This window comes from Pollicipes pollicipes, unplaced genomic scaffold, assembly GCF_011947565.3.
Source record: "Pollicipes pollicipes isolate AB1234 unplaced genomic scaffold, Ppol_2.1 Scaffold_7261;HRSCAF=8764_pilon_pilon_pilon, whole genome shotgun sequence".
Classification (NCBI taxonomy): domain Eukaryota; kingdom Metazoa; phylum Arthropoda; class Thecostraca; order Pollicipedomorpha; family Pollicipedidae; genus Pollicipes; species Pollicipes pollicipes.
In genome coordinates this window covers 31,872,225-31,896,547 of record NW_023597054.1, presented here as the reverse complement: position 1 = coordinate 31,896,547, position 24,323 = coordinate 31,872,225, and the positions used below count along the sequence as shown (strand labels likewise).

General features: G+C 51.4%; 1 protein-coding gene across 1 annotated transcript in view; it reads right to left on the bottom strand.

Moving 5' to 3' along the window:
- Nucleotides 1-24,323, bottom strand: part of LOC119111307 (T-cell leukemia homeobox protein 3) — a 95,031-nt gene that overhangs the window by 12,240 nt on the left and 58,468 nt on the right. The window contains exon 2 of the mRNA XM_037235121.1: nt 20,447-20,720. Within this exon, the coding sequence (XP_037091016.1) occupies nt 20,447-20,720 (274 nt within the window). The remainder of the gene's footprint in view (nt 1-20,446; nt 20,721-24,323) is intronic.

The window sequence follows — 24,323 nt, the reverse complement described above, 5'->3', positions numbered from 1 at the left end:
GGCGCCGCCGCCGGCCGGCGAGATTGAGCGATCAGTGGCCGCGTGGGTGCTGCCACCCCGCGGCGCCCGCCGGCGGCCGATTAGTGGGAGAGAAGTGTTGCCGCTCCTAATGCGACCGTAATGGTGCGGCGGCCGGTGTTTGAAGCCGGCGCGTCACGGCGGGCAGTGCCTGACCGCCGCCGCGCCGCCGCCGCCCTCAATTTGCGAGCAATAGGTCATAAAGGCGACGAAAAAATGCCACGCCTGAATGGGCTACAGAGTTCGTGCATTACAACCGGAATTTATAGCGGCCTGTAGGTGTTCCGGATATTTGCCGGACGTTTTTTCGCTTCATAGGATTTTACCAATAACAATGCCTGTCCGGCCTTTCAATTTGCCACTTACTGTCAGTTGAAGGATTACGGTAGTCGGTCAATGCACGACATACACTAACGACATGGCTAAGATGCCTGTCCGATTTTAAAGCCACCTGCTCGGTTCGCTGCAGTTGCCGCCATTTTTCGGACTTGGTCGTAAGTTGCAGCACTGGCACCATCAAGTGCCGCGCGCTTTCCGACAGCATTCCGAAACGACTCGAGTTGAGTGCATTTTTAACGTGCATGACTGTTCCACGACCTCACCGCCAGCACGCAAAACGTCGCGCCTTCCGTGATAACCTTCATTGCCGGTGGCCGAGCCGCGCCGCGCCGCCGCGCCGAGAAAGGGTCGACACGGGCGGGCTAATTAAGCCGGTTTTTACTGGCGTCATTAGCATTTGGAGCGGTTCCGGTGGCTACGACACGGTGGGTATCGAGCGGAGTCGGTCACCACGCGGCGAGACGCGCCGGCACCGGCGCCGGAAGCGTTCTTCACAGAAACAATCAAACAATTTAGCTTAACACTCATCGGCCCTTTTTCATTCAAATTGCTCGCCATTAGGCATTGTAAACTGGATTGTCGCTTTTGTTTGGGACAATGCTGGGAGCGCGGCGGGGCGGCACTGGCCGTGGCGGTGGGACGGTGCCCCTACCGTCATATCCTGTTCGACGGCACCGGAGGCACTACAGCCGCCTATCGGCCGTACCTCGGCAATTAGCATGGAGCGCCTCCCGGCTGCCGCGCCTGGCTGCGGCTGGCTGGGACACGACCAGCCTCTGCCATGGGACGCACTGCTGGGACGCTGTGCTCGCCACCGTCACGGCGTTCTGCCATGGGACCCACTGCTGGGAGCCTGTCCCCGTTTTCGGTCATAGCGCACTCTCACGGGACCCACTGCTGGGACGCTGTGCTCGTTTTCTGTCATAGCGTTCTGGCCACGGGACCCGCTCCTACGAGTTGGGCTTGCCCAGACACTTGGGACTTGGTGGAGTGCGGCGCCATGGAGTCTGCGCCTGCCGAAGGGTGGACTCGGCCAGCGGCGTGCGGACCCTCGGCAGGCTCCGCCGTGGACTGGACCAGACGTCGGCACCGCCAGACGGTCCGAGCGGGCGGACTTTCGCCGGCGACCGAGGCCGGCCCCGGCCGACCGAGGCCGGCCGGGGCCGACCGGGGCCGATCGGGGCCGACAGGGACCGGCCGGGACCAACCGGGACCGACCGGGACCAACCGGGACCGACCGGGACCGACCGGGACCGACCGGGGCCGACCGAGGCTGACCGAGGCCGATCGGGGCCGACAGGGACCGGCCGGGACCAACCGGGACCGATCGGGACCAACCGGGACCGACCGGGACCGACCGGGACCGACCGGGGCCGACCGGGACGGGCCGGGACCGGCCACACACGCCTGACGGTCCCAGATGGCTGCCACGCTGCCGAGCAATTATATGGTGAGCTGTACTGGAGTGGGGTTAATCATTCACACTGCGCCGCCGTCAACACGACAGATGTGTGCTCTTATGCCAGCACGCATCATTAGTTCAACATTTTCAGACGCATGGATCATTCGTCTAGGCTCACTTCCGCTGCGTTACAAAGCTACCCATTTCGACCGACCACGTCTCTCGGACTAAAATAGATGAATAAACAACAGTCAAGAAGCACGGATCGAGCAGAAAGGGCCATTCGCAGAAAAGTGACTGACACATTCGTGCAGTAATGCATGGGATTGTGCCTTGTGTGGCTTCTTTGTGGGATGTAATACGCCATTGTCTTAAATTCCCTGATCCGCTTATCCTTCTACCCAATGACAGGCATCAATCCACCAAAACGATGACGTCCAGCGCTTGTCTCAAAACGTCTGCATTTGAGCCGGCGCACTAGCCGCTCCACATCCTCCCATGTCAGGAGCGCACGACCTCAGGCCTGCCCGGGCAGATCCCCTGTGGTCCACGGACGAGCCCCTCCCCCTCCCTCCCATGTCAGGAGCGCACGACCTCAGGCCTAACCGCGCAGATCCTCTGTGGTCCAGGGACGGCCGTTGCAGGCCCGTCTCCACCCGCTCGTTTGTTACGTTATGGCCACCTGGGAAGGCAGCCGGCATGACGCGGCAGAATGACCGCCATTGCGCGAGATGGCCAATTGCGTGAATACCTCCCTCGGCGTGGACCACCACAGGCGTGGGCAGGAAAATGGGTCGTCGACGAAGGTCCCAGCTGCGTGGGGGTGCCACCTGCTCCTTATTTCCAGACACTGGTCCCTGCACCCGCCTCCTTTTCCCGCTAGTCCAGCCTCTCTGTCCCAGTGGCGCCGCCACTCTGTCCCAGTAGCTCCGTCTCCATCCCTCTGCCACTAGTCCCATTTCGCTGTCCCACTAGTCCCCACGCATTCCCGTTAATCCCGACCCTATTCCACTAGATCCGCCTTCCTGTCCCACCAGTCCCGCCTCTCTATCCCAGCTGCCAGTTTCAGCTCCGTGCCCATGCTTCGGGTTAGTGCTTCCAAACCGAGCCCTGTTTCCAGCTCGCAACCCCTGCTCCCTGTTCTCAACTCCTGACTCCTGGTCCCTGCTTCTGACAGCGGCGGACGAGGACGGTGGTGTGGTCGTTTTTGCTCTGCTAATGGGCGCCGCGCCCGGCCGCCACCTCCGCACCAATCGTTAACAATTTAATTTGAAGGCAGCGACAGCGGGGAAATCGGTACTTGGGAGCGGCTATGACGGAGCCGGCCGCAAAGTGGCGCGCTCGGCGGGCCGCGCGGTTCCGGCGACGCCGTTCTGGGAACGGGCGCGACAGGGCCGCGGCCGTTCTTGTCAGCGGATCACCTGTCGGCCGAGCCGCCACCGCCGTTGTCGCACGCCTGGCTCTTCGGTGGCGTCCGTGGGCGCACCGTGTCTTTGTGTGTGTGTGTGTGTGTGTGTGCGTGTGTGTGTGTGTGTGTGTGTGTGTGTGTGTGTGTGTATGTGTGCGTGTGTGTGTGTGTGTGTGTGTGTGTGTGTGTGTGTGTGTGTGTGTGTGTGTGTGTGTGTGTGTGTGTGTCGCGCGGGCGCGTGTGTGTGCATGTGGGGGGGGGGGGGGGCTGATGCATGAAAGTGGTTCTTCTGCGAGACGCAAGTGGCTGCTGCAGCTAAAACTGAAGAGATTGTTTTAATACTATGTTGCACACGTGAAAGGATTTGAACAGCCACGAGCTCGGCGAAGGTATGATCATGGTGCTGAGGGTAAGATTATGACGCTGGTCGATTTTTCTTGTGGGAGCAGTGGTGGAGGATCGGCGAAAATAAGATGCGATAAAAGCACTTCAGAAGTGGTATTATTCAACAAAATAACGCTTCCAGACCAAATTTACGCCGCACGTGCAGGGTTACAATGTCTCAGTTGGTACCACGACCTGTCATGTGTGGCGCCACGGTTTGAATGCCTTTGAAATTATGAGCATTTGTATGTTCGAGCACACCGCCTCTGGCGGATGATAGAAAAACCGTAGTCGCTACCGCTCCATAACATGTTTTGTAGGATGACGCAGATACTCATTTTATTTTCAGACCAACTGCACTTCTTTCATTTGGCTGGATTGTATTCAACAGAGTTACCAACTGTTCTCGGCAAGCGTTTACTGCAAACCGTGCCGGATGAGATACAAGCTGTGATATAAGTGAGACAAAGTGAAACTCGTAGTTTCCGGCTGCTACACATTGGCTGCACTTATTGCTACACCGTCGGGACAAGGTTAGAAGACAACTTTGAAGTGGAGAGCGGTAGCAAATTCGTGGGAATAGTGGGAATCGGGAAACATAAAGAGTCAAACCAGATACAAACAGGGCCACTCTCGAACTCCTGGGCTGGCGGAGTTCCGAAAACTATGGAGAAAGCCCACGCGAGAGCATTTGCTTTGCCAGATACATTCCTCGTACTAACCCAAATCGATGCCGTTATCACTCCTGACAGTTCGATACACCCCGAGTGTGAGAGCCAAATGCTAGAACACGTGATTAGTCAAAGGCCTCTTTGCTGCTATTAGTGTCCCGATTTTTCACCGATATGCAGGTCATTATTTCAACTCGCGAGTCACGTACTGACATCTATCACCTGGGCTTCACTCTGCCCGTCCTCTTCCGGTGTACTCCGCCAAAATGACGCGCTGCTGCTTCAAACGACCTTCCAACATTCAATCACCACGCCACGTAAATAGGAGCCCGGTGTGTCGACGCTTGCAACAATTACAAGCCCTTTCACACGCTGGTAAATTAAACTGTCGTTAGCGGAGACGCCGATTTGAGCGTGGCCGAACGAGTTTATAATGACGTAAGGACCGCTTGAGACGCCAACCCGCTCTCATGCACTAATAATGTTATTTGCCGCGCGTATTATTCATTGTAGGCCTAATGGAATATTGGCCCTCGGGTGCGGTTTCAATTTGTTACGAGTGCCGGACAAAAACACTTAATGTAGCAGCGGCGAGGTTTGAACTGAGTGTGATGGGGACGGAGGTCTCCAAGCACTCACTGGCTGTTGGTCGCAATACGGGAGGACAAAGAAAGTGACAAAGGGACCGGCAAAAGACGGGCGGTTGGCCATGTAGACCTTATCGTCGTGCAGGTCATCCGCTCTGATGTGATCTGAAGCGGTGATTCAAGCCAAACCCAACAAAACTTTCATGATGTTTATCAGGTTACTTGCAGGAAATTTTAAGCAAAATGAACTGCGGCTTGTGAAGATGAGACAAAAATGCTCATTAGACCTCGACACAATGGGTACATTCTGACAGTCAAAAATCTACCTGCAGACACACTAATTGGATATTATTTCATTCCACCCCGCATAAATAAGACTATCTCCAGTCGGTGCATCCAAGCAGCAGCAGGAAACCTGCACGAAACACATTTAATTATTCTTGCTAAAATACTGTTGTGTTTTTGCAATCCGCTATCCAAACATTTACAAACAAAACGTGTTTTCGTCGTAAATACTATACATATTTATATCACTTTTTGGTGTATCTTCCATTACATTTTTTACACATGAATTGGTGGTTTAACCTGATGCAGTTTGTTGTGTTTCATGAGCAGCGAGTCTTCCGCGGTTTGAGCTTGCCTGCACTTGGTAATTGACTTATCATATAATTATGTCCCATAAAGGTACAATGAATATCAAGCAAGAAGTGAACTAAAAAAAACACCTTGTTGTACGGAAATCGTGCAGCATAGTTCAATAAATGAATCACGCATTAAAACGGCTCATCTGGACCACTTTTTGTTTTACCGTGACCCAGTGCGTTACAAACATTGTAATGAATTACTGGTAAGAATCATATGCGCTGCGATCACCTGCCGTACATAAACTGCCCTGTAATCTAGAGTGCTTCCATGCCTTCATTATTTCTCTAAGCGCTGTATGTCTCTCTCGGATTATTGTTAAGGTCATAAAATAATTTTCTCAAACATTATGTGCTTTTAACATTTCCAGGACCAGTGCCTGACAGACCTTGGGCTTACAAGAAGCTTTCCAAGTCGTGATTTTGGAGAGTGATTTTGCTATGTAAATTGCAAGGCTGCGATTTCTGGAGCGCGCAAAAGATTGCGAATTAAAAGGAAATTTTTCTACCCAACACCTTCAGACAACAGAATTCGCTCTTTTTGCAAAAGGTGATTCAGCCCAGTGCGCTGAAATGCGGAAGCGTGAGTGAGTGTCTCGCCGCCATCCGGGCGCGCCGGTCCTCAGTCCGAGGCTGCACCTGAGCAATGTAACATGAACACGTGTTACAGCCATCAATAACTGATCTACCTGTCGCGCGAGGAGCGAGTGGCTGGCAAAACGAAATGAAGCGTAACAAATACATCGGAGATTTCGTAATTTTTTACGAATGCACCGAAAAAGACAATACGACGGCTCAACTCCTTTGAGAATATGCCCCTAATTCTGACGGACTTATAGCTGGTTGAGAACTATTTTCATCAGGATTTCTTCCTGAAAGATCAAATTTATCAGCGCTAGCAAAAAAAAACTTTTCACGCTGAGAGATGTCGGCATGCGCAGCTTTATCAACAGCTCCTGCATCGGCTGTACATTGCATGCAGCGTCATAACGTTTGCTCAACTGAACACTTATAGCAGAGCTGTCCGCTGTCCAACAACCATCCCACATTAAAGTCAGCGCTAAACATCGCCAGCATCTATATGGGCTATGTACCCCCACAGGCATCACCATCCCCCCCACAAAAAAACAGGCAGCCAGGTTCGGTCTCACAGATCCATGCACCCAGGCCACCAGGCAGTGCACCCGGGCCACCAGACAGTGCACCCGGGGCACCAGACAGTGCACCCGGGCCACCGGGCAGCCGCACTCGTCACACCAAGCCAGGTCCGCGCTCATCCGATCCGCCAGCGATGGCGATTGTCGGCAATTAGCGCCAATCCTGTCAGCTCAGCGGTGCGATCCGGGCAGCGACCGCACTCCCGTATTAACCGCTCGGCGTCGCGCCGGCTAATCCCGTTATCACCATCTCAACATGGCGGTGTCTGAGTGCTCAGGCCGAAAAAACTGCGGCTTACGTGGCGCGGGTGTGGACGGCCGGTCGACGCGACGGCGGCCGGGACGCCATTGTGACGGAGACGGGCCGGCCGGCGGCGCCGCGCCGCCCCGCCGCCAGAGAGCACCCTCGCGATAAATTCATTACCTTATTGGACGTGAATAGACTCGATGAATATTTGATAGTGGCCGGGCGGCCCGGGGGAGAGGCACCGGAGGGGAGCCGCGCGCGGATCAGATAGGCGGTGGCAAATGAAATTTGGAAGCGATTGCCGCTGATTGTTTTACAGCGGCGGCGGCGCGGCCGTTTTTGCGTGCGACGCCGGGCGATTACCACGGGCGGCGGGCCAGCACCCGCGGGCCGATCAGCACCAGTGCCGGCGGACCGGTCAGCGCCAGTGCCCGCGGGCCGGCCAGCGCCAGTGCCCACGGGCCGGCCGCCCGTCGGCAGCGCACTTGTGACGCGCCCGGTATACAGCCGGCGCGACGAGGCGACGCCGAGCAGTGGGCATTAGCCGTCGACGGCCGCCCGGGTAATTGGCCCTGATGAGGTCGCCGTGCCCGCCGCGCCGACGGGCGGCCCGGCGCGCTGCGGCGGGCGGCAGAGGTGACCACCGGTGACAGCGCGCCGCGCAGCACCGCTCCACACGCCATGCAACGCCCAGCGCTGCGGTGCGCGGCAGAGGTGACCACCGGTGACAGCGCGCCGCGCAGCACCGCTCCACACGCCATGCAACACTCAGCGCTGCGGCGGGCGGCAGAGGTGACCACCGGTGACAGCGCGTCGCGCAGCACCGCTCCGCACGCCATGCAACGCTCAGCGCTGCGGTGCGTGGCGACAGCGTAAAGAAACAAGGCGGAGCGTGGTGATCAAAACGCGTGCAGCGCGAAAAAAAGATGGATCGGTACGGGCGACGAGAGCGAGAGAGAGTATCGTCCACATTTATCGTCTACATTTAAGTATCGTCTACATTTGCTAGCTTTTTCGGCAGGTGCAGTTTTCGGGGTGGCACATTACACGAAGTGGCAGCATTTCCATACCATTGTTTCACACTGAGCGAAAAACTCCGAGTTTTTGTAAAAGATAGCACTGCAGTCTGTCAGCGGCTGAAGATGAAACCAGCGACCAGTGATGTATATCATTGTTAACCAAGCAGATTAACAACGAACGGGGCGGCAGATAACCGACACTGTCAAACCGATCACCACAAAGTTCAGCCAAAAAGACGACACTGCTGCTCGTCGCGTCAGCGCTCAGCGACGCGACGAGCACAGCGCACGAGAGCGACGAGCCCAGAGCACACTGGCCAGCGACGCTGGCCAGTGTGCTCTGGGCTCCGAGTGGGAGCCAAGCGGGCGGTGCGGCGGTCGCCGAGCTCCGTCAGGCCGGTTCAGCCCATCATTACAGGACCGGCTGTCATCGGGGCATCGTAAACGTCACTACGCCCGGGCGGCGGCGATTGTTCCCAGCCGGCGCGGCCGATGAGAACCGCACCGCCGAAAAATCGATGGCATGTCAATTTGCGATTATTTATGGGACCTCCTACTGCAAATGAGAGGTTTAAAATTCATCGGCGGCCAGCGAAACGAGCCGGCCTGAGAAAAGTGTTCACGTCGAGACATTGTCACGTCATTTGCTGGCATTCCGGGAGTGCACAGATGCGGAAACTGAGGCTTATGTTGCTAAAAATTCCGTGAGTTTACTCTAGTGAAATGAAAGTATTCATAGCATTACCAGGAGTGCTGTCAAAATGCACAAAATCATGAATCACGACTGAATCAATCATGTTACTGTCGCCAGCCACCGGCTAACAGCGCTTTTCCCAGCATTCGGGTATGACTCAGTCGCGGTTCGTAATTATAGGAAACAACAAGGTCTGAACGTCCTCAATGATGTTTAAGCTATGGCAATCACTCACATATTTTTTTGGCATCGATCACTTACCATGTGTCTGGAATAGGGAGGAATTGATATCGCATTGTTCTTTGCAATTTATGTGAAGGCCCCTTTACCACATGTACGAGCAAAACTAAAAAACACAGCATTTGTTTCGAAGTATGAGCTACTGTGCATTTTGCAAACAGCGCTTTGAGTTACGGAATCATGTCAGGGTGATGTATATCATTACATTAAAAGCTAAGCAAACATAAGGCAACATAGGTAGAGATCGAACAAATGTAGACGATACTTAAGCAAACTGCACTTGGGTTCTCAAAACCTGCGCATTAGAACAACTGCAAATATCGTCAAAGTAGGGAGCCATCAAAACCGGTTCTGACCGTCTCCAGCCTGTCCGCTTCGTCGCGCAAGATGGGAGCAAATAACTGAGAACTACGAATCACCCTCCGTTTGTTCCGCGCCACAAACCCAAACAGTTAATCTGGGGTATAAATATTTCACCGGTATGAAAGTTGCATCAGCTGGCACCTGCTCATTGCGCTAACCGCGCTCACGGGGCAGCGGAGGACCATCGCTCAGCGCTACCCCTGAAGCGAGTCGCCCCCTGGCTCTGTCTAGGAGCAGACAGACGGCTTTTGCCGCCTGCACACCATGCATGCTTGCACACACACCTAGCTCGGCCTCAGCTGATAAGTCCCGGTGCACAACAGACGAAGGAAGGCTAGTATGGTTACCGCCACGAGCAGACGACGCCATGACGTCATAGGAGCATGTATTGGACGGCAGGTGGGCGGATGCGCTGGCTTGAAGGCATGTGTGGACATAGAGGTGGTGAAAGTGCTTTTATGTAAACCGTTATATTGATCAAAAGTCATTTCCAGGGTTATGCCAGGGTCAAAAATACCGGACAGTTAAATGAGTCACATCACGCATGCCATCCAAACACATACAAACTCAATTCAGCAGCGGCGTAGTTTCGCAAAATGAGTTGGGGGGGGGGGGGGGGGAGGGATGGAAAGCAATTACCAAGCCTGTCCTCAAAAACGTCATTAAACGGATTTCGCCCCGGCTTTGATCCGTTTCCTTCTCAAAGTTGAGGGGGCAGGGAAGGCTGACCCTACCCTCCCCCTAGCCCACTCCCCACTCCACCCACCCCACCCATCACCCCACTGAATAGGAAGCTACATCCCTGTATTAAGTCTCAATAAATGCTTGAAATACCTTTAGAGGCATGGATATCTTAAGTGCCTTTAGCTGTGCCACTAGTGCATAGGTGACGACTAGAGCTTACGACTAAATCTTTTATCTTGCTGCTCAAAGTGCGAATATCTTCCGGAGGACTGCGGTACCGGTGCCATGATAACGTGACGCTTGCTCGTCTCCGTTTCCGTGCTTGGGAGTGCGAGATCCGTGTCCGCAGGTATCTCGTTAGCGAGGCTGCTTGCTGGCATCAGGTGGCAATGTACGAACCTGTGATATCGAGAAGCACAATTGTGTACTACCAGGTTAAAGAATGAAATTCGTGCAGCTGTCGGGTGACGCGTAACGCCACGTAATCTCGCACGTCTGTTACTTAGGGGCACTTAGGTCGGTCTGATATGGTGCGAGATATTACGTCAAGAAGTGTGTTGCTGCGCTGTATATTTCTGGACGCCAGACAATAGCAAATGTTTGAGATGACCAGGAAGTTACCAAGGATGGGTACATGTTGGTAGGGAATGTTACGCCGCAGGTTAGCCCAACTGAGGGAGAAAGAGAGAGGGGAGAGAGAGAGGCAGGGAGAGAGGGAGAGAAAGAGAGCAGGAGGGAGAGAGAGAAAGAGAGAGAGAGAAAGAAAGAAAGAGAGAGAGAGAGAGAGAGAGAGAGAGAGAGAGAGAGAGAGAGAGAGAGAGAGAGAGAGAGAGAGAGAGAGAGAGAGAGAGAGAGAGAGAGAGAGAGAGAGAGAGAGAGAGAGAGAGAGAGAGAGAGAGAGACGGGGATAGTGAGAGAGAGGGAGCGACCCCGGCTTGGGCCTTGCGAGTAGGCTACAAATAAAAAAGGTGCTGTGGGCGGTATCCAGCACTTTGCATGAGGTGACGAATCGGGAAATGCAAGCTGTAATGTCAGTTTACGCGTAGCTAACTGCACAGCCAGCAATCGTCGGGGAAAGACTGCCGTCCGTGCGCCTCTGGCACGAGAATGTGGTGGTTTGTTGTCGGTTATGTCATTTTCTCGTCCGTATCTCACACGAGACCTGCAAACTAGCAACAACAAAAAAGGCTTCTAAGGCTCACATATGGCATGCCAACGTGTGAAGTGCATCGCCGTGCGGTGTGCTGTTGGTGATGACGTCATCCGCGCTTCATGGCATCCGCCGCTCAGCACGTGGAGAACGCATGAGGCGTAATCCATGAATTAGGTTTGACCGGGTGTGAAAACCTCAAGCCTCCATTTCTTGTTCTCCTGGTATAGAGCCAGTAGGTATTGGTCTTGAGGCAATTGGGTAGCGGCGAGGAAAATGAGCGATCTTGTAACCACAAGCCGACCAGGCTGTGAAGCGCAGGCAGCCCACGCAGATCGACTCACTAACGAAATCGTGACCGATCTGACAAAGCTTCGACAGCTAACCAGGTCAAGATGCGCCTTCACTTCGTTGAATTCCGTGGTGTGGTAAACGAAACCACTCAGCGACCACGCGTGGCTCACGGTCGTGGAGCGGACTTCGAGCCCAACTGAGTCGAAGTATGCAAGGCACGCCAGCAGTGGGAACCTCCCAATTGAGGAGAGCGTTTCCAGGCCTCGTGCGGAGACTGCGGTCCTGTAAATTCCGCCGTGAATGCTCTGTGGACGCCGTCCAGAAGCTGTGAGCGCTCGTGCAAAAATCGCAGGCCGTGGGAAGCGGCCTGTCAGCAGGTTGCGTAGGAAACGCGGCGTCGCACTGCCGCGGGCCGCGGGACGGTGTGCGCTTAAACACGCTGACCGACACGCTACCGGGTGTAGTTGTTAAGGAGGATTCCAGTGAGCGTTCATCTGGTGAACCATAAATGTTGTGTACTCTAGCGACATAAAATATGTTTGTACATGCAAACGGGCGGCTGAATATCATACCCAATGCATTACTGATTTCATCATTTGTCATGGAATGTTTGAAGCCCTGCTGGGTTGATGTAAGCACCTCACTGAGACTGCATGGCATGGTCAGAATGCAATAAAAACGCCCGGCTTTCGGCATAGTTTGCACCAGGTGAAAATAGCCAATCTGTAGTGCATCTCGATAACTGGTTTAATCCCTGCCCTGATCCGTCGTTTTCCATAACGTGGGCTGATTGAGATGGGTTTATATGAACGAAACCACTCAGCGACATGCGATCCCCATTTGCCGTTTCGAAAATGAGAGAGATAGAGCTTGGCGCAAAAATCCCAGTGCATTTTTCTCATCATAGCCTTGCGATCGGTAATTTTGTGAGTTCCTAGATTAATGATTAACCCGACTGGGTTCGATCAATGGTAATTCTTATTTCCTGAAAATCCTAGTATTTCGGCTTTCCTTGATCACGTAACCACGTCACACCACAACATGAACCTTAAACAGGAGTGCTTGTTGTTGAACCTTGAGTACATCGGTTAAACTTGCGTGTGTATGTGGTTTATGCGCCTATTTAGTCGCCGTCCAATGCAATCCTGTCGGCCCGCCGCGCGCGAGCAGCGAATCGTCAGTTGCCGGCCGCAGCCCGTACTGACGGTGGATCACCGTGCAGTGTTCCTACAAAACAATCGCTTCTCAGGGAGCAGAAGTGATAGACACCCGTTTAGGAAGTCAAAACACGCGGTATGAGTACCACAGAGGCTACCGAAAATTCTGACTTCTTAAGACCTGAATCTCCAGTTTCGGAGCTACAGGCCTACAAGATGTGCAGACCATTTCGTGCAGCATATTTCAAGGTCACCCTGGCATCCATGACGCCGAATTAATGTCATTCAAAGTCTGCTATTCCGTTGGCTATGCGGCGATCAAAATCAATGAAAATGTACTTGTCGAATCGCTCACATCTGGCGTTCGTGAGCGCGATTTTCAGACATAATGACCGGCTCTCAATCATTGTTTTGCAAGGTACAATGGCGCAATCAAATAATGACGATTGAGGAGCATATGAACTAAAAAAAATAAACTGCATTGTCTAGAGCAGACTTTTCCACTTAAAAGCATGCCAGTAGTTGTAAGATAGTCCATTTCATCATGTCGTATGCCTACTTTAATATACTTAGATTTGGAACATTCCCTTTAAACTTGAAACATTAAAGGGCAATGCAGTACAACGCGTCCCTGGCTGTAGCTGTCAACGGAGCCCGATGCTCCGGCTGAGGACCAGCAAAGACGACACCCAGCTTGCACTTCGAGTTTGCAATTTATGGCATCGGCTGAAAGGCTTTGAGATGCATTGGCAAAAGCTTTGAGATGATCAGAAGTTTACATTTTTGGTATGTTTAGTTCCAGTAAAAAGGTGATGTTTCGCCGTGTTTAGAACCCTTCATCATCTCGATCAAAGCGAGCAAGGCTGGGCCTCATTAAGAAGCCCCATAGATGACTTCTTTATCAGGTTATTTTACTAAAAACGAGCTCAAAAGGAAATCAAATGTCAGTCTCTCTTCCATAAATACACGTTCTTTGCCCGCCAGTAACAGGAAATTATTCAATGACACAGAAATAAACCAGATTGCTGGTCAGCAGCGTATCTAATATTTTTTTCTTGCTTTTTACGTCCACGAAACATTGGCATGACAAACTCGCTTTGACACACATTTTCTGCTGATCGCACAAGAAGAAAATATAGAACTGGATATTTCGGTGGCCCGTATGAGTCCAGGACCGACAAAACTGCCCTGGAGATTTCGTTACATTAGGCGGGTCAACTTGACTCCTGCGAATACAGCCGTGGCAAAACCCACTGCATTAGAATGAAGTTAAGCGTGAGGTACGTGCACCGCATTACATTGTATCACAAACCGGGGACCAGCATGACAGTATTCGGGATACAACTTGCCCGCGAGAGTCAAGTGGTGGAAAGCGCACATCAGGCTGCACAGTTCCCCATCAGCCGGATTATGTCATATTGTATATTTTTGGGAGTTTCTGGAGCATTACAGACCGGTGTTTCTTGCATTGCACGAATCTTGGCTTGAACGAACATGTTACAGCATCAGAGAAGATTGCCTTCAAAATAAATGAGCATTGCGTTGCCATTTGAAAGGATTTTATCATGATGCAGCAATGCGTGCTTTAGTCGTGTGTGTCTCTGGTTTGCTAAGCAGGCTCGGTGACTGGGTGTGGTTTATCTGCCACTGCACGATATGCAATTATTCACGCTTTTTGGGTGCTCTCTTGTCGTTAGATTTGGGTAAAGAAATCCTATTTGGGGCACGACGTCCGTGGGAAGAGGAATTAGAAGACACCTTTTTAGATAGCATTTCTCTTTTGAAACAAAATACGCGCGGGTTAAAATACTTAGATGCCTACAGTGGCATCATAAGAGTAGACTTAACATGCTGAGTTATCGACCTTCAACGTACGGGGAGGAGCTGGTTAAGCGGCGTTGTAGAGCAAATATTGGTTATACTGACCTTCCTTAACGTTTCAAGATGTGCTTAAGATCACGAGTACTCCAATGCGGGTAGGACTCGTGATTTGAAGCAGCATCGAGACGTCAGGTTCTGTCAATGATACCAAGGTATGTTCTGTAACGTTGTTAAACCAGTTCCTCCAGGCTTTGGAGGTAGTGGTTACAGTAGGTCAGGAGGTGCAGTACACATGGTGCACTGAATGTTAATACCTCAGCATTAAGATTGTGAACTCATAATGCCACAACTCGGGAGCTGAGGTCCTTTCTCGCTTATATCAAGCTTTTGACTGGGTAAACAAACACCGCTAACCGACACATTGGCCCCGACGCCGCCGGTAAGTAGTCACGAAGTCACCATTAAGTTCGTTCAAAACATCAGCAGGAGATGTCGAAAGAGCAATTAAGTTGACCAGAGTACATCGACGGCCTGCGGGTAAGAGCTGCTTTACTGATATATCGGGGTAATTAACATCAGTGCAGTGGCTTAAATGTTCGTAGTGAGTGAATCTGTCAAGAAATGCGTCATTAAGCGTCAGCGTGACGTGACTTGCACTGTTTTGACTCGGGCTTAGTCGCTCGAACCTAGTCGTTGTAACTCAGCTGAGGAGAATAATGTCGGCTTGCATCATCAGACAGAGATCAAATTTGAAGTGCACCGAAGTTTTGAAGGTTATCGAGCCCGCAGTTTTTGTGAGCGAGATAAGTGACTTCCGTTTCGTGACCAACATGGAAGTCTTAATCTTAGGAGTGTTTGCCATGATTTGCCTCAAATCCGCCGTCCAGCCCCGTTCTCAACACGTCCCCTCCAAATGGACTGAGTGTGTTGAGAAGTGATATGCAGGACCGAAATCGCCTCGCTCTTCACGGTGATTGCCATTAACATATGGGTGACGTGCGGATGGGCTGCAGCCCTCTCATTGCATAAAGAGTGCTGCCTTCGTTACACGTCTTTATCAACGTCAATGAGTATAGTCGGGCCATAACACGTCAGGTCCATGGCAGGGACGATGACAGCACGGGTCATGTGAGGTCCATGGTAGGGACGATGACAGCACGGGTCATGTGAGGTCCATGGCAGGGACGATGACAGCACGGATCATGTAAGGTCCATGGCAGGGACGCTGACAGCACGGGTCATGTGAGTTCCATGGCAGGGATGATGAAAGCACGGATCATGTGAGGTCCACGGCAGGAACGATGACAGTACGGATCATGTGAGGTCCATGGCAGGGACGGTGACAGCACAGGCCATACGACAGAGCGCTGAGCGAACACGAGACTTACAATGGATCTGAAATAGCAATGTCACGTACTGCAAATCGTAACAATGATGGCTATACAAGAAAGATAACAAAGTTTGCTCTCCGCTGCAACGTGTAATGCCACCGTGTATGTACTTAAGGAACATGACAAGTAAGCACAGAACCCAGCGTTTATAGCTTACCACTGGGATGCGACCACGACTGACAACGAGACCTGCATCACCGACAAATGGCACTGCAATGTTGCATGGCATGCTTACGCAAGCGATATTCCATAAATTACGATTCGTGCATTAGTGCCGGACAATGCATTGCATTGCTAGGCTGCAAGACTCAGGAGAGCCGTCGCCGATTTATGGCGGTCTTTTATTTCACGAAGAGGCGCCAGCATGCCCCGAACATGCATTCCGTAGAACCGGACACGACTGATCGTCATGCGATAGATAATGCGTGCTCTCTCTCTCTCTCTCTCTCTCTCTCTCTCTCTCTCTCTCTCTCTCTCTCTCTCTCTCTCTCTCTCTCTCTCTCTCTCTCTCTCTCTCTCTCTCTCTCTCTCTCTCTCTCTCTCTCTCTCTCTCTCTCTCTCTCTCTCTCTCTCTCTCTCTCTCTCTCTCTCTCTCTCTCTCTCTCTCTCTCGCTCTCTCTCTCTCTCTCTCTCTCTCTCTCTCTCTCTCTCTCTCTCTCTCTCTCTCTTGCTCTCTCTCTTCCGTTCTCTCTCTCTTCCCCTCTCTCTCTTTCTCTTCACCCCTCTCTCTCTCTGTCTCTCTCTCCATACTTAATTGCCCGATTTTACAACAGTTTTGGAACATCAAACGTCAGCGTACAGTTTACTTTGCTAAGTATCTTGTACTATTGGATGAAAACAGGAGTCACAGGAATTGGGACATCACCACCGTGATGCGGCACAAATGTTTAAATTCAAATGTTAAACAACACAAAGATGTTGCAACTAATATTAAAACAAATATAAAATGTTGCAAAATATTCGCAAGTGCTGTGGCGATGATTTTCAGTAGAGCAGCCAAATAATTTTGCAGTAGGGCAGCCAACGTGAAATTAAGGGGACTGGGTTCGTTGGGAGAGATAATATATATTCACATGTGTAATTACTTGCAATATTTCGTCCTGATTCACATAAGTTGAAAGTTTTTATGTTGACCTGACGGCCTTTAAGATGCCAGGAGATACTGATTAACGACGGTGTAATGCTGAAATAGATTATATTGACGGTACTCAGCATTTTGAACTGTACTCATTGCCAATAGGAAGCTCTGACTCAGCTGCGCTCATTCTCAAGAGCCACTCTTGAGAATCAGCACAGCTTGAAGTATTGAGTAATATGAATACAATCGCTATTTTAGCATGGCAATGTCGTTTAGCCAGTATTTCCCGGCATGTTGAAGGTCGTTGGCCCAACATAAGAACGTTCAACTCAAAGTGAAAAAACAGGAGCTGAAGGCCTTACTTTCTTATATCTAATTCATATGGATTTGTTTTTTGTTGTCAGCTGTTTTCCTTTCTTTGCTTTGTTGTTTGTCGCACGCTCTGTTGGCTGTAGTGCTTCTGCAAGAATTCGCTTTTACATTAGCCTATGTAAGTCTGCCAACCACCATGTAGGCGCATCACGGAATCGCGCGTTGCCTCAGAGCTACGGTGGGGCAAGTGGAAGCAATATAATTTGTATGGAATAAAAAACAACTATTGAAGTCTGGAATTGGATTCCTTCTATGTAAACTTAAGGTCGGAAAACTGATTTGCGCGCCCATTCCTTCAAGCACATTTGAACTAAGCTGTTGAAACTCGCTTGACAATCACTGATTGTAAATACAGCCAGCGAATGGTTTGAAACTCAACTTAGTCACTGAAGTTGACTCTATAATCGCATTCAATATGAAGGCCGGCCACCAAATCCATACCAGTTAGATCGTTCTTGAAGCAATGCTTATCTAAGTCCTGACAGCAAAGAATACACATCCCACAACCAGGGCTCAGCATAGCCCCTCGCTCAACAGCCAGTGAGTCATTTGACATCGGCATCACTCAAGTCACGGGACTGCAACAGACGCTGTGAGCCGGTGATCTCTCATCTTTATCAGACTTTCGAAATGCAACGTTCCCGCCGCTTGTGTGAGCCCGGTAGCTGCTTTGCAAACTTAATGATTACGTGGTGCTGCTCTGAAAGCCCATGACGCCTACCAGGGTGGCACAAGGCAGCTGTGAACAGTTCTCGCATCACTATTTCAAGAAACCTTTGGACCATGAAACGTATCAAACTAGCTAGCCCCACATATGAGATGAGCTGGAACACTATGCCGAGAGCGCAGAACTTCGAATGAAAGGTTTCCAATGTGCATGCGTGATTTGACAACTGAAACTTGGCAACCGAAGCCACCCGTCTTGAAAAAATCGTCGCGTTTCGTCGCGTTGCATAGCGATGATGTACTCTCGGCGACATCTGCAGCCAGCTGTGCTGACTCAGAATGTAAACGCTTCAGACGGAGTCAAAAGGACCACAGTTCCCCGTAACATAAATCAGCTGGCCACTACATTGATGTTTAATGCGACTACAACTTGTTGAGCTTGATGAAAATAATGAATCTAATACAGAATCAATTTGCTTCGGCCAGAGGCCACCCAAGTGGCACCAGCGGGTTCGAAGCGTTCATTATCAACAGGACGAGACGAAGCCATCCCAACAGTGAATAATGCGACAGCAGGGTCATTGAAGACCTCTGTTTGATTTGCATGCAAGTGGTCACATGTCATTTAGATAACGCTGTGACCAGCCGTGTTTCACGACTGCTGCCCTGCCGTCAGATCAGCAGCGGGGTAGCGTGTGTTGGTCATGCTGTGCGGCCGCTCCACTCGAGCTAACATGTACCCATTAATGAATCCTTTGATATAACGTCGGAAGCGCAGCACAAATAGCTTTGGAACTGTTGTCACGACCAGCCGCCATCCGTTCCAAACAGGATTAAGGAGTAGCGGCTGCCGCATCCAAAGTTTAACTATCGCGTGCGCTAGAAATGTCATTATTAACAACTCAAGTTATGTATACATCACTGGCACATCCAGAGAGGCCTACACGAAGCATGTGACTATTCCACGTAAGGTAAGGCATGCTTTCCTTGAACGAAGATCATTTCAAGTGCTCATGATTTCAATCGGGTCATGCACTACCCCACTCCCATCTAGGAGATCTCCTCGCGTTCCAGATAAACATCGACGACGCTGGTAAGGATCACAGCGAAAAGATCGATCAACGGTTTCAGCTGCTCTGGCGCGAAGCATCGGCCACTCGGAGAATTAAATTTTGCGGATAGGCTTTGCAATTGGGTGAACGAAAATTAGCACTCGAGATTTCCTTATTCGACGTATGTCATAAGCTGGGAGAATCAGGCAACACTTGCACTGTACCCAATTTACACTTCGTAGAACAAGCATCATTCACCAAATGCAAGATAGTACAGGCAGCATTCACCAAGATGCAAGTGGTGTATCACAGTAACTTAAAGAAGCTGATTTGCTCTATGCAAGGAAACTGATTTGCCCTATGAAAGGAGGAGCGTTACGATTCAGCTAAACTGTAAACGTACGCAACTTGATTAGAAGCGTCCGATTCATTGCGCGAGACCAGTTTTCTTTTTTCTTTTTTTATTTGCTCCCAGCTGCGTACGCCCCACGGTCGCACGACATGCTTAGGAGCCCTTGGCCAGACGACTGCCGTGTTGAGCGATATGAGACCTTGTAAAATATCATTTTGACCGAAATTCTTCCTTGGAAAATGTAGTTCCCTGGATCTAACCTTCACTTAAGCTTTGGGTCATGAGATAAGTTCACTTCACAAGCAGCCCTAAACCTCTGTCACAGTGCATCGCGGAGAGCAAGTTAAGTTCTCTAAAGCATCGCTCTCTGATTGGCTTCTGGCCGACGCACCTGCGCGGGCGGCCACGCTTAAAGTACGGCAAGCTCGTTACAGCTATCTGGCAAGCTGCTTCCGATTACAAGTTTAAAACGATTGCCTTTGTTTGCGCTTTGAAGAGCCCATCTGTACTTTTCCAGTCATGTGCACATTGGTAACATACCTAGCGCATTCACTGACGACGGACTTTAGTGATGGAGACTGTAAAGGTGGGGCTCTCCCTTGAATAAGCTCGCTCACCCGAAATACATTGCATCATGCAGTAGGCCCACACATCCTATGCACCCCGTATAATGCACCCCGTATATACCGTATGCACACCCCACTTCACAGGCTCATCTCGGACTGGCGCTCAATCTGACCGACTCATGGCTCATGACTCGTGACTCGGTGATTCCCTCCAGTGCAACTGGCCTGAGTTCGTAACGCGACACACCGGACTGTTGACTCGGCGACTCAGTCGGACGCAGTAGAAGCTGACAATGGACATGCGTGCCTCATGACTACCGAGCTGGCGGTTCTTCCACGGCGCCTACTCCACATTCGCAGCAGCGCCTAGTGCACAAGCCATTCAACAGAACAGGGCGTGGCGTGCAGCCCATATTCCCATCTGCACAACGCCTTATCTCAAGGGATCTGTGACTGACTGCCACCAGAGTTCAGTCCAGACCCAAGTTCGGCGCGGCCTCCACCGGGGAAGAAGCAAATGACAGGATTTACGTGATCGTTAGCTTGAGACGCCCTCTCCGCAGACCTGTTTGAGCGCGACAGGCCGCCACACCCTGCCCTACCCCGTCTCCCAGCCCCTCCTCCACACAGCGTCCACAGTACACGGCCCGGGACGGCACGACAGCGGGCAGCGCGCGTCGGGCGCGGTCTCACCTCCGAACCTGTCTCGCACCAGCTGAGAGGCGAGCGCGGCCGTGCGATGCAGCGGGTTGAGCGCGGCGGCGGCCGCTGCGGCCGGCCCGATCCAGCTGAAGGGCGGCCCGAGCGGCAGACCCGCCGGCCGCTGCGCCGGCACGCGAATCACGCCTGGCCCGCCGAACGGGTCGTACAGCGCCGCGTAATGTTCGGGAAGAACTGTGGGCGGCAGCGCGCCGGACGAGACGGCCGCGTAGTAGGGCGGGTAGGCGACCGGTCCGGCCGGCCGCTCCTTCTCCGGCGGCGTGGGCGGCCGCACGGCCGGCGAGCGCCGCCCGCCGCCGCCGCCTAGCAGCCGGGAGATGCTGAACGACAGCTTGGCTCCCGGCGGCGGCGAGGCGGCGGCCCGCTCCGGCGCCGAGCCCGGCGTCGACGGCCGGCTGTCGTCGCCGACGTTGATCTCCTCGTCGGCGTCGTCGGTGTCGGGCCGCTGCGGCGCGTGGGCCGTGCCGGCCGGCGACTCGATCATGTCTCTTCTGTCACGCGGCACTGGGCACCTGGAGTCCGCGGCAGCTGCTGCACACCCGTCACCGCCTCACAACGCGATTGTCTCCCTGCCGCCGCCGCCGCCGCCGTCGCCGTCGCCGCCGGAGGCCGTCCGCCCATTGGTCGGCATCGATTAATTCCACGGCTAAAGAGCGGCTCGGCCAATGGGAGCGCGGTTTGAGCGTAGGCCCCGCCCCGGCCATTAATCGGGCGGGACGGTGGTCAGGATTGGCCAAACAGCCATTACACCGTAGATACATGATTTTACGGCGAATTAACAATGGAAAATAGCTTGAAACATTGGAGGGTTGGCCGTTCAGTGCATTATCCCTACTCCCGGTCGCCTCCTGCCACGCGGCATGATGAGGGAAGAGACACCCTCTCCTTGATACATTTAAGGGCCCATAAAGGAAACATTTGTCGAATGCTTTGTGACGTAATTGCAATTGTTTGTAGAATCAATTAGGCCTGAGAGAGATTTACGGCTGAGATAGGACGGTAATCTGTCGTTCGGTATTGCGGCCAGGATAGGCTTTGCACCCAGCCCGTAAAACACCGACAACAAGGACGCAGCATTACCGGCAGAATTGACATTTCTCGTTAGGGGAGGGGAAAGGGCAACACAAACACAGGATATCGTGGCTAATCTCCAATGGTGGCGATCAAAGACAAGCGAGGCCATTTTGTTAATGACGTGACAAAGGAGAGCATCACCAGAGTGGGTACTTCTTCAAACGGATGGATGGCACGCGGCCCCGTACATTGCTAATGCACGCGCTGGAAGGGCCATATATCCATCTCAGAATTCGGATCCCACATTCCCGGAATATGCGCTTGTCCATGCCATTTCATAATCGGCACGTGCATGTTTTATTTTGTGAAGTACACGCCACTGGGACATGATCCCGAACGGCTGTTTATGGACCAGGATAGATTTTCTTCCATTAGCAAAACTTCAAAACATGACGATAAGGATCTTAATCGGCTACCGGACCAAAATTTATTAGAATGGGGTTTACAATCGAATCGTTGTAGTGGTTTGTAACCAAGTAACTTGCAACGGAATATGCTCGTAAAGTACCAAGCCAGGGATGTAGTCAGGGGGGGGGGGGCAGTTGCCATATCTCCTCCACCCGTGATTTTAGAGGGTGGTGCTAGAAACTGAGCGATTTTACAGGAATTTGGCCGCTTTCACAAAATCTTGGGGCAAGTAAAATATTTGGCCCCCTTTAGAAAAATGTTCACTACGTTTCTGGGCGAAGCCCATATTGAATGGGGCTAGTGAGCGGCTAGGGCTAGGGCCCCATGCGGAAATCGTTCGTTAGAAGAATTCGCCCCACCTAAAGCTCTGTAATAATATATAGAAAGCTGCGTCACCTTGTATATATTAGTCCACATATTGTTCATAAGGAAGGTGAGGCCCAGGCCCCGACCCCTCCCCCCTTGGATGTGCACCTGAGCACGCAGGGCGTGAGTCCCGGTACTTATTCTTAATGCCGTGATCCCCATATCGTAAAAACCCCATCCTGGGATTCAGGGATAATCCAGGATATTAAACGGATAGCGTAGAGATAATGCCCACTATGTCTGGTATGAATAAGAAAGACTCAAGATTCCGGTTCTCGGCATAATGAGTTCTCATGCCAACAATAGCAAACCTTCAATATACTAGAGCAGTAGGTACTGATTAAGCAAAGATACTAAGCAATCGCTAGTATGCAAGATGTAAACACTGAAATATATGCTTTACTTTACGAACTTTCAGGCAGTGCTGGTGGTGGCGAGTGTGCACAACTGTGGGCTAGATATTACACTGAACACACGCAATCTTCGTCCGAGGCCAACCACGCAAACGTCATGTTGGGTCATAATTTCAGAGGCGTTTGCAGGCGGGGCACGTTTGATCCTCGCCCTGGTTCGTTCTTTTCATAACGGGAACTTATGTGTGGGTCAGCGCAACTCTCGTTTCCTGCCGTTTCAAACTTAGAAAGATAGATCCTTGCGGAAAGATGTCGTGTGTTAGTCTCAGTGAGATCTTGCGATTGATAAGAAGTTTTAAAAGAAGCTTGCTGGGTTCAGAGCTCTTTGCTAAGTTCGCTAGGTGAATAGTTGATCTCATTAGACCAGATAAAAGAACAATTTTTCCTGAAAATCTGACTATTTTAATATTACATGCTCACATGCACGCGGCAATGCGTGGTAGCGGCATGAAAATGAAACAAGTATTTGTTGAATTCGGTATACAGTGATATTCAGGTTTATGTGTCTTTGCCTATATATTCATGACGAGGGCTCCGCTAATATAACGGTGGTGGCCCGCCGCGTCCGTTGTCGCCGGCCTCTCCGCTGGGCCATGGATCGCTGTGTAGTTTTTTTTTAAAGCTATCGCTTCTCGGAAGACAGAAACGCTAGAGACCCATTTTTGCTGTCCAAACATGCACAATTGGTGTCGCACAGGCCGTTCAAAATTTGTGCGCGATTGCATGGCATGCCGGAGAGATGTTCTCTGAAACCCTATGGGACGGGGGGGGGACATCGACCTCTCCCTATCAGACCGAGGCTTGAGAATATTTTGCAGGTCACTATTTTGAACACCGGTGCTCTTCGGCGTTTCCTCTGCCCACCGTATATTTGGGGCACGTCATCTAAACTTTCTGTCTTAGCCATATGTGTCTCCGGTAGCTCTTAGTACGGTATCGCGTATCGTGCGTTAGGCTGTAAGAGCATAAATCTGGCGCACTGGTGTTCCTGGTAAGCTAGTTTCTGATCACGCACTCGTTACGGGCTGTCGCAACCTTTCGGCTCAGGCTTCTGTGTTTCCTGCAGCCACTAGCACAGTACCGTATATGGGCTGTTGGGGCGCGGGAGTCTGAGTGATTGGTTATGATGGTACCCTGTTGGTGGCAAAGTATGCGCAGGTTCGAGACATTCTGTTTGTCATGCACCTCAATCTTCACGTTCCCCATTTTTGCTTGACCATTCTTTGACTGTACAAAGATAGATTTTACTTTTCCAGTACATTCGTGACAATGAGTTTCAGACATAGATTGTCTCTATCGAACCGCCCAATGATTGTTGAAGAACTTCACTGGTGTCCGCTAAGCGCGACCCGCGACGCTGAGTGCTCACACTATATTCCAAGCATCGCTTGCTAGATATATTTGTTTAACCACTGCCTCCTGTTATATAAGCAAGTGATTTTCAACGTTAGAACTCGAAGAATAACAATGGGTTTACAGATCTATCAAAGATATGCTTATGAGGAAGTAAGAAAGCTACCAGTAGTGAAAAATTGCATATCTATTTGCATGATATATGTATAAGACATTATCAAAACGTTAGTTAGATG